Raw genomic sequence first — 16,222 nt, 5'->3', positions numbered from 1 at the left:
ACACCTATGATAACAATTATAGACCCTTCATTTCTTTGTAAGTGAGCAAACGTACAAAATCTTCAAGGGATCAAATAATTTCTTTCCCGTCTGTATAATATTTGGGTGTTCTAAGTAATTTTCTAGCAAAAAACACAGATTTTTACTTGAAAACAACAAATATAAAAAAAAGCCTGGGCTTAAAGTGGTTAAACCTTTGCAAACACAGGTGACAATCATACCTCAGTCATCACTATCCTCATGACTGCTTTATAAATATATTTTATGATTACATTACAATAAAATGTAAACACCTGATTTCAAAAGAATATAAATAGAACTCAAACAATAAAGCTTAGTTGAAAGCAGAAATCAAAGAGGTGAAGTTCAGCATTGCAGGACGATGGATTCCACAACACCTAAACTCTATCATCAACATGGAATGGATTCCAGACACTATCTGGATTTATATTTCTCTAATAAGAAGGACATGGTCTTTGCAGAGGATACTATAACATTTCCAATGGCGTGTTTTCACTATCTGCTCAGCACCGGTATGTACAGCATAGATTGATATTTTCAACCAAAAAAGACTAATGTACATTATAATTTTGTTAATAAATCTAATGCCCCGTACACACGATCGGTTCATCCGATGAAAACGGGCCGATGGATTTTTTCATCAGATATCCGATGAAGCTGACTTTCATCAGTCTTCCCTACACACCATCATTTAAAAATCCGATCGTGTCCAACGCGGTGACGTAAAACACAACGACGTGCAGAGAAAAATTAAGTTCAATGCTTCCGAGCATGCGTCGACTTGATTCTGAGAATGCGTGGATTTTTGACCGATGGATTTCCCCACAGACGATCGTTTTTTTCTATCGGTTTTTTAATCATCAGAAAATTTTAAAACAGGTTCTATTTTTATTTCCCCGATGGGAAAAAAAAAATATGGGGCCCACACACGATCGGTTTGTCCGATAAAAACGGACCGTTTTCATCAGACGAACCGATCGTGTGTACAGGGCATTAGGCCTCGTACACACGATAGGTTAACCAGAGGACAATGGTCTGAAGGACCGTTGTCATAGGTTAACCGATGAAGCTGACTGATGGTCCGTCGTGCCTACACAACATCAGTTAAAAAAACGATTGTGTCTGAACGCGGTGATGTAAAACACAACGACGTGCTGAAAATAACGAAGTTCAATGCTTCCAAGCATGCGTCGACTTGATTCTGAGCATGTGTGGATTTTTAACCGATGGTCGTGTCCTGATACCGATACTAGTATTGGTATCGGAACCGATACCAAGCATTTCCCCGAGTACTTGTACTCTGGGAAAATGCTCTGATACTTTACCGATACCTGAGTCTCCCTCCATGCTCCTGTGTCCCCCCTCCGTGCCACTGCCACTCTGTTCTCCCCCTCCGTGCTGCTGCCGTTCTGCTCTCCCCCTCCGTGCTGCTGCTGTTTTGCTCTCCCCCTCCGTGCCGTTGCCGTCCTCTGTTCTCCCCCTCCATGCCGCTGCCGTCCTCTGTTCTCCCCCTCCGTGCTGCTGCTTCCCCCGTCCGTGATCTGTGTCCCCCCTCCGTGCCGCTGCTTCCCCCCTCCGTGATCTGTGTCCCCCCTTCGTGCCGCTGCTTTCCCCTCCGTGATCTGTGTCCCCCCTCCGTGCCGCTGCTTCCCCCCTCCGTGATCTGTGTCCCCCCTCTGTGCCGCTGCTTCCCCCTCCGTGATCTGTGTCCCCCCCTCCGTGCGGCTGCTTCCCCCCTCCTTAATCTGTGTCCCCCCTCCGTGTCCTCCTCGGCCACCTCTGTCAGGATGGAGAGCGGCGGTAGGAGCTGCTAAACCCAGCTCCTACCTTTTCCGAATGAACAGAGTCAGTGATCACTGACTCTGTCCATTCATATGACTGAGCATTGTAAACTGTGTTTACGATGCTTCAGTTTATGGATGGATAGGAGCCTCTGTCTCCTGTCCATTCATTTCCAGTGCAGCTGAGAAAGGGACTGGGGAATCTGTGTCCTTAGTCTCTTTCTCTGTCTCAAAGGTGAGATGTCAGAGGTCTGTTATGACCCCTGATATCTCACCAAAGCCCCCCAACAGGGCTAAGAAAAAAAATGGCAATAAATAATAAAAATAATTAATTGTAAATAATAACATATATTAAAATAAAAAAACACACTGACACATCCACCCCCCCCCCAAGAAAGCATTGTAAAAAAGCAACAAAAAAATTGTGAAATATTTAAATTGTAAAAAATAAAAATATACTGACACATGACATTAAAAAAAAGTATCGGTAATCGGTATCGGCGAGTACTTGAAAAAAAGTATCGGTACTTGTACTCGGTCCTAAAAAAGTGATATCGGGACAACCCTAGTTTTTCCCCATCGGTTAGAAATCCATAGGTTATTTTAAAGCAAGTTGGCTTTTTTTAACCTAAGGTTAAATAACCTATGGGGCCTACACACGATCGGTTTGGACCGATGAAAACGGTCCATCAGACCGCTGTCCTCTGGTTAACCTATCGTGTGTACGAGGCCTTAGGCCGCGTACACACGGTCGGTCAAAACCGATGAAAACGGACTGAAGGACCTTTTTATCGGACCAAACCGACCGTGTGTGGGCCCCATCGGTCAGTTATCCTTCGGTCAAAAAATGTAGAACTTGCTTTAAAATTGAACCGATGGACACCTAACCGATCAAATCCGACGGTTAGTATGCATCGGTTAAAAATCCACGCATGCTCAGAATCAAGTCGACGCATGCTAGGAAGCATTGAACTTGTTTTACGTCACCGCGTTCTGACGCGATCGGTTATTTAACCTATGGTGTGTAGGCACATCAGACCATCTGTCAGGTTCATCGGTTAACCAATGAGAACGATCCTTAGGACCGTTCTCATCGGATGGACCGACCGTGTGTACGCAGCCTCAGAGTATCACTCTCATAAGTGGGAATCCCCATAGTTCTGTCCTCACAGCTTCCTATTGCCTTATTTACTGCTCAAAAATCAAGTTGTTTCTATAGAAAAAGTTATTCACCTCAATTTGGGCTCTACCACATTTTGTTGTGTTACAACCTGTAATTGAAATTGATTTGATTGATATTTTATATCACTAAGATACATGAAATTTGTTTTAATTTGTAAAGAAATAACAAAGATCAACACAAAAAAAGTTTCCTCTGGAGCCACCAATCGCCGTCTGATTTAGTATAATTGGTTGAATGAAGTCTACTTTTGGGTAATTAATGTTCCTGGAGTAAGCAAGTCCAGGATAAGAATTTAGACAAATAAAAATCAAAGTTGGGTTCTAGAAATAATTCTTAGAAACTTCTCCAGTGGGTTTAAAAAAACATTTTATTGTGAAAAGCTGTCTTGGGTGCCACTTCCATGGGAGGCAAACAACAACTTCAAGATTTTGTTTTCTATCTTTAAGGCCCAGTTTACACTTGTAGGACTTGTCATGCAACTTTTAGACCCCAAAGTCACATGACAAGTTGCACCCCATGTTTTCCAATGAGTACCGTTTATATTTGTGTGACTTAAGACTCATGCACACAGGACTTGTTTCCTTCCGCTTTTATGGAGTGTCAGGCTTTTTTAATTTATTTTTTACAGATTAAAAATGTCTCTCCATGTTATTCTATGTGTCCACATAGGCTTTTAGTAGCTTTTAGTGGCATAGGCGTTTGCAAGCTGCAAAAAACCCCAAGGCCAGCGCATTCTTGAGCAGCAGCATTACAGCTGTAAAAATGCCTGATGCGGCTAAACGCATGTTAATGCTGTATACAGCGTTAGGCCACGTCAATAGTTTTTAACCACTTGTCGACCGCCGCATGTACATTTACATTGGCAGAATGGCACGGCTGCGCAAAGGGACGTAACTGTACATCCCTTTGAATTTGCCACAGTGCGGGCGCACGTGCACCCCTGCCGCAAGCTCCGTGGCCATGCCCCCAGGACCGGCGGACTCAATGTCCACCGGTGTCCCCCAATTGTGTCGCAGAGATGCAGAACAGGGAAATGCCTATGTAAACAAGGCATTTCACTGTTCTGCCTTGTGACAGCTGATCTACTGCTCCCTGTCATCTGGAGCAGTGATCAGTGTCATGTCACTGGTATCCCATCCCACCACAGTTAGAATCACTCCATAGGACACACTTAACCCCTTCCTCGCCTCCTAGTGGTTGACCCCTTCCCTGCCAGTGTCATTTACACAGTAATCAGTGCATTTTTATAGCACTGATCGCTGTATAAAGGACAATGGTCCCAAAATAGCGTCACAAGTGTCTGATGTGTCCACCATAATGTCGCAATCACAATAAAAATCACAGAAAATATTAATAAAAATGCCTATTTTGTAGATACTATGGGCCAGATCTACTGATACTCCGGCGTATTTTCAAATTTGCCGCGTCATATCTTAATTTGTGATTCACAAACAAGATACAACGGCATTTGGCTAAGATCCGATAGGCTTACGGCTTCGTACGCCTTCGGATCTTAGGCTGCAATACTTCGGCCACCGCTGGGTGGAGTTTGCGTCGTTTTCCAGCGTCGGGTATGCAAATTAGCTTTTACGGCGATCCACGAAGGTACTCGCGTGCGTTACGTCGTCGCAAGTAGTTTTTTCCCGTCGCAAAGTTAAGGCTGCTTTTTCATGCCTTAACTTTACACCAGCCATGTTAAAGTATGGCCGTCGTTCCCGCGTCAAATTTTAATTTTTTTTTCGGCGTAAGTACGTTACGCACGTCGCCATTCACAAACACGTCGGGGCGCCGTAATTTCGCGCAAAGCACGTCGGGAAATTTCCAAACGGAGCATGCGCAGAACGTTCGGCGCGGGAGCACGCCTAATTTAAATGGTACACGCCCCATTTGAATTAGGCGGGCTTGCGCCGGACGTCTTTACGATACACCGCCGTAAGTTTACACGCAAGTGCTTGCGCTGAAAACTTGCGGCGGTGTAACGTGAAGACGATACGTTACGCCGCCACAGTTATTGCTGAATCTGGCCCTATAACTTTTGCACAAACCAATCAATATACGCTTATTGCGATTTTTTTTTACCAAAAATATGTAGAAGAATATATATCGGCCTAAACGGAGAAAGAAATTTGTTTTTTTATATACTTTTTGGGGGATATTTATTATAGCAAAAAGTTAAAAATATAGCTTTTTTTTTAAATTGTCGCTCTTTTTTTGTTTATAGCGCAAAAAATTAAAACTGCAAAGGTGATCAAATACCACCAAAAGAAAGCTCTATTTGTAGGAAAAAAAGTACGTCAATTTTGTTTGGGAGCCACGTCGTACGACCGCGCAATTGTCAGTTAAAGAGACGTAGTGCCGAATCGCAAAAAAAGGCCCGGTCATTTGGCAGTCAAATCCTCTGGGGCTAAAGTGGTTAAGCTGTAGCAATTGGATTTGGAAGTGGAAAATAGAAGAGGGTAGAGAAACACTGCTAAAAGCTAAGGCAGCTAAACACAGCTAAATAGGCATTAACACCAATGCAAATCTCTTCTAAAAGCGCGTTTTTCCTGGTGTCGGTACTGGCTTTGCAGCTTGTTTTTTTTTTTAACGCACTGTGTGCATGAAGCCTTAAAGTCACAATGACTTTTAAGTGAACTACTACTGTACTACTTTGGTCAGACTTTCATGCAACATGAGGGCCATAGACTTCAATGTAAACCCTCAAAAGTTGCATGAAAGTCACACCTGAATCATATGCATGCGTGTGCAACTTTGTAGAGCACACGCAGTCACACGGTCAAAGCCAGAGTCGCAGCAAAGTTGCACTTGTCCAAAGTGGCATCAAAGTCACATCAAGTCACACTGTAAAATCGCAGTGGAAATCACACAATTTTGAAGTCGCACAAGTGTGAATGGAGCCTAAAAAATGATCAGAACAGATGTAGAGCAAAGTGACTGTTTCTCTGCAACTGGCCCTCTGACCCCTATACTCTCCTCCTTACTCTCTCTCTCTCTCTCTCTCTCTCTCTCTCTCTCTCTCTCTCTCTCTCTCTCTTTCCCAGCTCATTGCTCATCTGGTGCTTTCATATATGGAGGATAATGTGACATATAATGGTGGCTGGCAGGGCAGGAAATCCGAGAGCCATATTATATATTGGTTGGGAACAATTTATTAAAGCTATTTTCACCTAGCACTGTCATTAAATGCCAAATGTTATGAAAATGTGAAATCTCTGTTTTGGCAGTGAAAATAGTTTCGGGTAAGATAACATCTGAATCTCTAATATTCCTGCAGGTCGAGTTAAGGGTACGTTTTTGATTGATATCAGCCTTGGTTCCTTCATTCACCATCTTTTTTCCGCCTCCAATTTCTTCAAAAAAATAGTCCTATTAAAATTCCAAGAGAGATGTATCATGGAACTGAACAGATGGCTACATGACCGTACCGGAGCATATGATTGGTCGCATACATCATCAGCCGCGGCTGAGTTAGAAGGAACGAGGTGACTTGTCCCTTTCTAATTTTTGCATTTTAGGTTGCAGAATATTGTTTCTTTAAAGGCAACTTTCTATTGTTTTCGAGTATATTTCATTTATTACGTTTAAAATACAAACTTTTTTTTCATGTTTTTATTATTATTATTATTATACACGATTTATATAGCGCCAACAGTTTATGCAGCGCTTTGCAATGTATAGAGGGACAAGAAGACATATTCCAAATAGGCACTTTACAATATACAATTGAGGGAAAATATAAATATATGTCTAAATTAAGGTGATATTATCGGATGTGTGGCCGACCAGACCCTTTCCTCTACTGTGAAGCCAATAACGAACAGGCCCGATACCTGGTAGACATGTGCATTCATTTTCGTCAAATTTCAGGGATTTTTGCGTTCGTTTTAACAAACAATAACGAATGTGCAGAGTCTGAAATCCAAAAGATCCGACATAAAAAATCCTTTTTTTTTTGTTTCGTTGCGACAACAGTTGGATATAGATAGAAGATTCGACATGACGGTGACAATAGCGATCTGTGTCTATTGAATCTGCGGTTGAATGTGCCTAACCTAACTCTATTAGTCCGAGATTATTCTACATAGAGAGGAAAGATTCAACAACATTATAGAGACATGAAGATTCAACATAGAGAGAAAAGAGTCGACATTATAGAGACATGAAGATTTGACGAAGCAGCTAAAAACATACGATCGCCACGAGCGGACATTTATGGTCAAATGCTCCACCCATAGGCTATAGAAGAATTTTAATGTTGGCTGACTAGTACTAATAATTAATAAATATTATCATTACTAGTCATACAACATTAGAATTCTAATATAGCTTGTGGGCAGAACATTCGACTGGAAATGTACGATTGCGGCATTGTACAATTTAGCTTCTCCGTCAAATCTTAGAACATTTGACAGACACCATAAGCCTTCAATTGACAGATTCAACCTTAATTAATTTGGATTTTACGAATGCATTTTTTAATGAAACAAAATAAATAAAAACAAATTTCAGAAGTAACTAAATCATTTTAATTTTTTGACGAAAACGAAATTCCAAATCAAAAAATTTCAGTGTGCACATGTCTGGTACCTGGTATTATGCAGAAGATGGTACAGCTGGAGCCCAACCTTAAGCAGTGATTACTCGTAACATGTGACCAACCAGAGCATTTTCCTCTACTATGAAGCCTATGGGAGATGTCACCACCCAGGCACTGCAGCCGTTGTCGGCGATCTCTCCTCTCCAAGGAAGCCGACTGCTGAGAAGATCATGTGACCGGACCAGAGCACCTTCAGACTAGGTAAGTATAGACATCTTTCCTTTACAGGGTAGTTATTATAATGCTTGGAATAAAAGTGGGAGCAGGTTGAAGTTTAGAAAGTATTTGATTGGACTTCTACTTTAATAGCTCAATCTGTAACTTATGTATAGGACTTAAATTAGTGACTCCTTGGAGTTCAGCAGTTCCAGCTCTCTCTAGTTTTTCTGATAGACATCAGCTTGGGTGTCCCTAATGCAGACAAAGGTTTTTAACTGTGTTGAAGTCAATAGGGGTACAGGTAACCTGATTGGCTGAAGCGTCACCAAGGCGGGAGAAGATTCAAGACATCGAGGGACATGGAAGCAGAAAGGTAAGTGCATTTTACAGTGGCATCAATGGGTACAGTGGTGCTGTGATCAATCATGTCATGAAAACCTGATTTTATTTTATTCCCATCACATCTGTAATTGTAGGGGAACATAACATGCGAAGGGGATATTAATTACTGTGATTGCAATTAAATGGACATCCCTGTGTACAGACAGGGGCTGAAATGTACAGCTGTCCTTCTCATCACATTCCCAGTATAGAAAGTCACAGTTTGCAAAGCCAACGAGATATAGTAAATCAGCCTCTATAATGTACATATTACACAGAGCAATGCTATTCCCAGACATGACCAGCCTCTATTACACAGAGCAATGCTATTCCCAGACATGATCAGCCTCTGTTACACAGTGCAATGCTATTCGTAGACATGATCAGCCTCTGTTACACAGTGCAATGCTATTGCCAGACATGATCAGCCTCTATTACACAGTGCAATGCTATTCCCAGACATGATCAGCCTCTGTTACACAGTGCAATACTATTCCCAGACATGATCAGCCTCTATTACACAGTGCAATGCTATTCCCAGACATGATCAGCCTCTATTACACAGTGCAATGCTATTCCCAGACATGATCAGCCTCTATTACACAGTGCAATGCTATTCCCAGACATGATCAGCCTCTATTACACAGTGCAATGCTATTCCCAGACATGATCAGCCTCTATTACACAGTGCAATACTATTCCCAGACATGATCAGCCTCTATTACACAGTGCAATGCTATTCCCAGACATGATCAGCCTCTATTACACAGTGCAATGCTATTCCCAGACATGATCAGCCTCTGTTACACAGTGCAATACTATTCCCAGACATGATCAGCCTCTGTTACACAGTGCAATACTATTCCCAGACATGATCAGCCTCTATTACACAGTGCAATGCTATTCCCAGACATGATCAGCCTCTATTACACAGTGCAATGCTATTCCCAGACATGATCAGCCTCTATTACACAGTGCAATGCTATTCCCAGACATGATCAGCCTCTATTACACAGTGCAATGCTATTCCCAGACATGACCAGCCTCTATTACACAGTGCAATGCTATTCGTAGACATGATCAGGGTAAATCAGTCTCTATAATGTACATATTACATTGTGCAATGTTATTCTATGATGTAATGAGCCTCTATAATGTACATATTAAGCAATGCTATTCCCAGACATGATCAGGGTGAATCAGCCTCTATAATGTACACATTAAACAGAGCAGTGCTATTCTAATGCCGCGTACAGACGGTCGTTTTTTGTGATGAAAAAAAACGAAGTTTTAAATCATGAAATAAAACAACGTTTTTGAAACTTCATTTTCAAAAACGACGTTGCCTACACACCATCGTTTTTTTCAAAATGCTCTAGCAAAGCGCGGTTACGTTCAGCACTCTTTTCCATAACTTGCTTCTGAGCATGCGCCGGTTTAAAAACGTAATTTTAAACGTCGTTTTGCCCACACACTATCATTTTAAAGCGGATGTGCCACGGGGAAAAAATATTAAAAGCCAGCAGCTACAAATACTGCAGCTGCTGACTTTTAATATTAGGACACTTACCTGTCCTGGAGTCCAGCGCTGATCGCAGCAGAGCACGAGCGATCGCTCGTCACCCTGCTGCTCCCCCCGCCATCCACGCTGAGGGAACCAGGAAGTGAAGCGCTGCGGCTTCACTGCCCGGTTCCCTACGGCGCATGCGCGAGTCGCGCTGCGCCCGCCGATTGGCTCCCGCTGTGTGCTGGGAGCCGAGTGTTCCCAGCACACAACGGGCGACAGACGGGAAGTCAGAAAAACTCGTCTTTTGCCTGTATCGGGTGGCCGGAAGTGGGTGCAAATACCTGTCTTTAGACAGGTGTCTGCACCCCCCTCCCCCCTGAAAGGTGTCAAATGTGACACCGGAGGGGGGGAGGGTTCCGATCAGCGGGACTCCACTTTAGGGTGGAGAACCGCTTTAATTGACACAAAAAACAACATTTTGAAAAACGACACAAAAAATTCAAGCATGTTCGAATTTTTTTTTTTTGTCGTTTTTCAGAAGACATAAAACAAAGTTTTCCCCACACATGATCATTTTAAATGACGTTTTCAAAAACGACATTTTTTTTCATTAGACATGATCAGAATAAATGACCCTCTATAATGAGCATATTACACAGAGCAATGTTATTCATATAGGATCAGTGTAAATAAGCCTCTATAATGTACAATGGGCGACAAAGGGCACAGTGGCATCAAAGGGCACAGTGGCGACAAAGGGCACAGTGGCATCAATGGGCACAGTAGTGACAATGGGCACAGTGGCAACAATTAAAGGGTCACTAAAGGAAAAAAAAAATTAGCTAAATAGTTTCCTTTACATTACTGCAGTCCTGGTTTCATGTCCTCATTGTTCGTTTTTGCTTTGATGTTGCTGTAATTCCTCTTTGTTCTGGACACTTCCTGGTTGTCTGTTTCCTGATGACCACAGTACTGGGAGATTTCTCACTGTGGTCACTAATCAAGGAGGTGTGATTACTGTGTGTCTAAAACCCCTCAGCACCAATCAGTTTCGTTTTACAATCCATCACTGCCCTCTACTAGCTCTGTACATCAGAGAACCAGGAAACAACAGCAAAAACGAAACTAAACTGCAGGTACATTATATGAATGGTTTTTATCTATTTTTAATCATTTTTAAAAGGAATCAGTTAACTATTATGTCTCTATACCCTGTAAACAGTCATTTTAGCAAAAAAAAATGTTTTTCCTTTAGTGACCCTTTAACCCCTTAACGCCCGCCGCACGACTATATACGTCCGCAAAATGGCACGGACAGGCAGATGGGTGTATATATACGTCCCTGCCTTCTAGCGGGTGGGGGCTCCGATCGGGACCCCCCCCCCCGCTGCGTGCGGCGGGCGGATTCCCTCGGGGAGCGATCCGGGACGACGGTGCGGCTATTCGTTTATAGCCGCTCCATCGCGATCGCTCCCCGGAGCTGAAGAATGGGGAGAGCCGTATGTAAACACGGCTTCCCCGTGCTTCACTGTGGCGGCGTATCGATCGAGTGATCCCTTATATAAGGGAGACTCGATCGATGACGTCAATCCTACAGCCACATCCCCCTACAGTTGTAAACTCACACTAGGTGAACCCTAACTCCTACAGCGCCCCCTGTGGTTAACTCCCAAACTGCAACTGTCATTTTCACAATAAACAATGCAAATTAAATGCATTTTTTGCTGTGAAAATAACAATGGTCCCAAAAATGTGTCAAAATTGTCCGAAGTGTCCGCCATTATTTCGCAGTCACGGAAAAAATCGCTGATCGCCGCCAATAGTAGTAAAAAAAAAAATTAATAAAAATGCAATAAAACTATCCCCTATTTTGTAAACGCTATAAATTTTGCGCAAACCAATCGATAAACGCTTTTATGCGATTTTGTTTACCAAAAATAGGTAGAAGAATACGTATCGGCCTAAACTGAGGAAAAAAACAATTTTATATATGTTTTTGGGGGATATTTATTACAGCAAAAAGTAAAAAATATTGAATTTTTTTCAAAATTGTCGCTCTATTTTTGTTTATAGCGCAAAAAATAAAAACCGCAGAGGTGATCAAATACCACCAAAAGAAATCTCTATTTGTGGGGAAAAAAGGACGCCAATTTTGTTTGGGATGCCACGTTGCACGACCGCGCAATTGTCTGTTAAAGCAACGCAGTGCCGAATCGCAAAACCTGGCCTGGGCATTTAGCTGCAAAATGGTCCTGGGCTTAAGTGGTTAAAGGGCACAGTGACATGCACAGTGGCAACAATGGGCACAGTGGCGACAATTAAAGGGCATAGTGGTGACAATTGACACAGTGGCGACAATTGAGGGACACAGTGGCTGCGTTTGATAGCATGGCACAGTGGTGACAATTGATGGCACAGTGGCTGTGTTTGATGGCATGGCACAGTGACTGCGTTTGATGGCATGGCACAGCGACTGCGTTTGATGGCATGGCACAGTAGCTGCGTTTGATGGCATGGCACAGTGACTGCGTTTGATGGCATGGCACAGCGGCTGCGTTTGATGGCATGGCACAGTGACTGCATTTGATGGCATGGCACAGTGGTGACAATTGATGGCACAGTGGCTGCATTTGATGGCATGGCACAGTGGTGACAATTGATGCCACAGTGGCTGCGTTTGGCATGGCACAGTGACTGCATTTGATGGCATGGCACAGTGGTGACAATTGATGGCACAGTGGCAGCATTTGATGGGCACAGTAAAGCTTGTTTTTTTTTTTACGTTTGTGCCCCCCAAAAAATTTTGAGCACCAGCCGCCACTGATGCTACACTAGTATGACAATTTTATTTTAATTTGTCAAATTACAGTCTAACTGAATGTTGGCAGAGTTGCTCGTCACACCACATCACTGTATATTTGAATCTTTCCTGTAATGTCCATATTATGTATTTTTTCCTTTTAGAGATCAACTTCAGGAGAAAGAAATGCGCCTAAGGTCGTCCATCATGCAGATTTTGAAATGTGATTTTGAACAAGAAAACATAACTTCCCCGGTGCTACTACCACTTGCTGATTGTATTATCAGTGTGTGGATACTGGAAGTTATCAGTAAAAATGAAGATGAATACATGAAGAATCTGGAGAAGATAATAAAGCTGCTAAAACCCGGAGGCCAGCTAATACTTATTGGGGCATTAGATACAACTTACTGGACTGCTGGAACAGAACGGTTCCATTGTTTTAAATATAATGAGGAGTTTGTGAAAAACGCCTTTGGTAAGGTGGGTTTAGTCATTGATTACTGTGCAGTGCAGAGGAGAAGCAATGTCAGCGATATCATTGATTATAAAGCTTTTATATTCATTGTAGGATGCAAAGGGGAGTAGATGATTGGAGCCAAATAGAATTATGTAATGAACTACTAATGGGAGTCACAAATCACAGCAGTTGTGCTAAAGTCAGTAATGTTATTTTGCAATAATCTGTGTGAAATTGTGTTATCAAATATCGCTATCTTAATAAAGATCATTCAGAATATAAATGTGTGTTGACTTGTCTTGGAACAATATCGTAAACCTTTTATGTATACAAATAGGTAGATTCACGTACATTGGCCTAACTTTAGGGCGGCCTAGCCTAACCTTTTTTTTTTTTTAATTCAATACTTTTTTTTATTGTTTCCATACAAATACAGCAGAAAAAATACAAATCCATATTTTATACTCAGTGCATTTTATGTGCATACAAAAAATTAATTGCATAAGTTAAAAATATCCATCCATCCCATTCCCAACCCTCCCCTCCTATGTTACTTTTAAAGTGCATACACGTTTTTAGTTCTATATAAAAAGAGATTACACACTATAAAAACATTAAATTGTCAAAATAGTAAAAATCACAAACAGCGCTAGTAGTGGTTAGTTCTAGCGTAGATCCCAAAAAGGAACCACTTCTACACTTAGTGCACAATGAAGAGTGTATCAGTATGATAGGGAAAAGTCCATAGTGTCCAAACAGGAAGAAAACAGATAGCAAGCACCTTCCACCCGAGTTCCTTAGAAGACACCACGTGGGACAAAATAAGCCCCCTCTGGGGTACGCACTCACCGAAAAGCAATAAATGCAAAGCGATGTATAGGTAACTCCAGACTGGTACTACTCTTCATACAGGGTAATCAGAATCATCTGTCATGAGTCTCCCAATCAAGCCAAAAAAACACTGAGAAATGCCATAGCGTAATTCCGTTTTTAATGAAAATGAAAAAAGAACCCCACAACACAGACTCCCTTCAGTCAATGCACGTACATGTAAATAAAATTATTTGCGCATCATAATCACCATCTCCGATATTCGGAGAAGCGTCGTACTGGCCTGGTGTAGTCTCGTGGAAGACAAGCTGTCCTGGTTCCAGCCGAGGCTCTGGTGGAGCGCAGAGGTCACTTCCTGAGCGTCGTGAGAAGCCACGCCCTGTGGGCTTTCTCTAAAGAATTCTTCCATTTGCACTTTTAGCCTCCCCCTTTTTTGATCTATATAGATCTTTATAATATACTGCAAACGTGTCCACTATTACAGATGTTTCAGATGATATCCCACCTCCTACCGTCCTAACTGCGGGAACATTAGAGGGCGCCATATTAGTTTTCGCTAGAAGGGCCAAAGTATGGCCCACACTTTCCCCTTCAGAAAAAGCGCTCTGCTCCTGAAATAGGCGCTTATTTTCAGCTTTCTTGTTAACCACCAACTTATATTCCTGTTGCTTCTCCAACCATAGCCGTTGTTTAGTCAGTGTTGGATTTTCCACATATTGCTTTTCTGCCTCTAGAACCTTTTCCCTGATTTAGGCTACACCGCCGTAAATTAGTTAGGCTAGTAGTGATTCACAAACCACTTACCTGCTAATCTACGGTGGTGTAGCCTACAACGAGCGGGCGTAAGGGCGCCTAATTCAAATGACTTGGAGGGGGCGTGTTGTATGGAAATAAGGCTTGACCTCACGTTTTTTGACGTTTTTTGACACTGCGCATGCGCCGGGCGACTACATTTCCCAGTAGGCCATACGGGCCTATTGATTTCGACGTGTACATAAACAACGTAAATCCCGATTCGTGGACGACTTGCGCAAACGACGTAAAAAATTCGAACCTTGCGGCAGGAACGGCGGCCATACTTAACATTGTTATTTCACCTCATAGGTGGAATAACTTTAGGCGGCCTATCCCTTACGGAAACTACGTAATGCGACGGTGTAGGCCTGGCGTACGTTCGTGAATCGGCGTATCCCCTCATTTACATAATCTACGCCGGCCGCAATGGAAGCGCCATCTAGCGGACAACAGAAACATTGCAAGCTAAGATAGAACGGCGCAAGCCAGCCTATCTTAGCTATGTTTAAGCGTATCTCTGTTTGAGAATACACTTAAACAAACGCCGGCGTAGATTCAGAGTTAGGTCGGCTTATCTACTGATAAGCCGGCCTAACTCTTTGTGAATCTACCTAACGATATCTTTTTATCTATTTATTGATAACCAACGCATTTCAGGACATTTACTGTCTCCCTTTCATCAGAATATGGAGAAAGATTATATAAAAATACAATATCAGATACAGTGTATGGATAATATATAAGAAAACATAACAAAAAAAATATTATCAGGTTCAATACCTAAACATTATTAATAGTTTATGAGGAGAAGAAAAATAGAAGAGATTACATTGATAATTGTTGTACAGGAGGGCAGGGATGGGTCCTGGATGGCAGCTATAGTTCCCCACTATTTGGGTTGTGGTCCCTTTAACCACTTGGTTACTGGGCACTTTTGCTCCCTTTCTACCCAGGCCAATTTTCAGCTTTCAGCGCTGTCGCACTTTGAATGACAATTCGAATGACAATTCGAATGACAATTCAGCGGTCATGCTACACTGTACCCATATGACATTTTTCACACAAATAGAGTCTTTTGGTATCATTTAATCACCACTGGGTTTTTATTTCTTTTTCTAAACAAACGAAAAAAGACCGAACATTTTACAAAAATATATATTTTTTCATCGTTTGTTATATAATTTGGCAAACGTAATTTTTCATCTTCACTGATGGGCAATATTAGGCTGCACTGATGGGCACTGATGAGGCGGCACTGATGGGCACTGATAGTTGGCACTGATGTGCACTAGGGATGAGCTTTATGTTCAAGTCGATTCATGAATTACGATGGGAATGTTGCTGGAGCAAATGAAAACCAAAATTGTTCTATAATGGTGGGTGTGCTGCAATCAGAAAAAAAGGTGCAAGACACTCAAAGGTGTCTCGTCCAAAATAAGAATGAGTATAGTGTATGGATTGCCCTACTTGTGGGCAATAGTTGCAATTATTAACCCCTATATATATCTCCCCTATTGACAATCCACCGAATATATGTGTGTATATAGATGTGTACCAAGTGCTCATATACAAATATTCTTCTCAGAACAATGCTGAAAACACATACATGTGTGTGCCATACACATATTAAATAGTGCTCTTAAAAAACATGCATTCCCCTATATCAGAATCAAAAAGATCCTTACCACAAAAACCAACAACTATTAT

The 16,222-nt window shown here is 42.0% G+C and overlaps 1 protein-coding gene across 1 annotated transcript; it reads left to right on the top strand.

Annotated features, from left to right (window-relative positions):
* The first annotated feature begins 327 nt into the window (after positions 1–327).
* Positions 328–13,172, top strand: LOC120915642 (indolethylamine N-methyltransferase-like). Its single transcript, XM_040326312.1, has 3 exons — positions 328–533; positions 6,260–6,467; positions 12,594–13,172. Exons 1-3 carry the CDS (start codon positions 383–385, stop codon positions 13,015–13,017), a joined length of 783 nt encoding a protein of 260 aa, XP_040182246.1. The 5' UTR covers positions 328–382; the 3' UTR covers positions 13,018–13,172.
* Positions 13,173–16,222: the final 3,050 nt, after the last annotated feature.

The sequence above is a fragment of the Rana temporaria genome, chromosome 10 (assembly GCF_905171775.1).
Source record: "Rana temporaria chromosome 10, aRanTem1.1, whole genome shotgun sequence".
In the NCBI taxonomy this organism is placed as follows: Eukaryota; Metazoa; Chordata; class Amphibia; order Anura; family Ranidae; genus Rana; species Rana temporaria.
The sequence above is the reverse complement of the archived record's forward strand: the minus strand, read 5'-3'. Positions and strand labels throughout refer to the sequence as shown.

Coding starts and splice junctions, on each gene's coding strand:
- LOC120915642 (XM_040326312.1), top strand. CDS start 383: ATGGATTCCACAACACCTAAACTCTATCATCAACATGGAATGGATTCC. Junction 534..6,259: donor TCACTATCTGCTCAGCACCG/GTATGTACAGCA, acceptor ATATTCCTGCAG/GTCGAGTTAAGGGTACGTTT. Junction 6,468..12,593: donor GCTGAGTTAGAAGGAACGAG/GTGACTTGTCCC, acceptor TTTTCCTTTTAG/AGATCAACTTCAGGAGAAAG.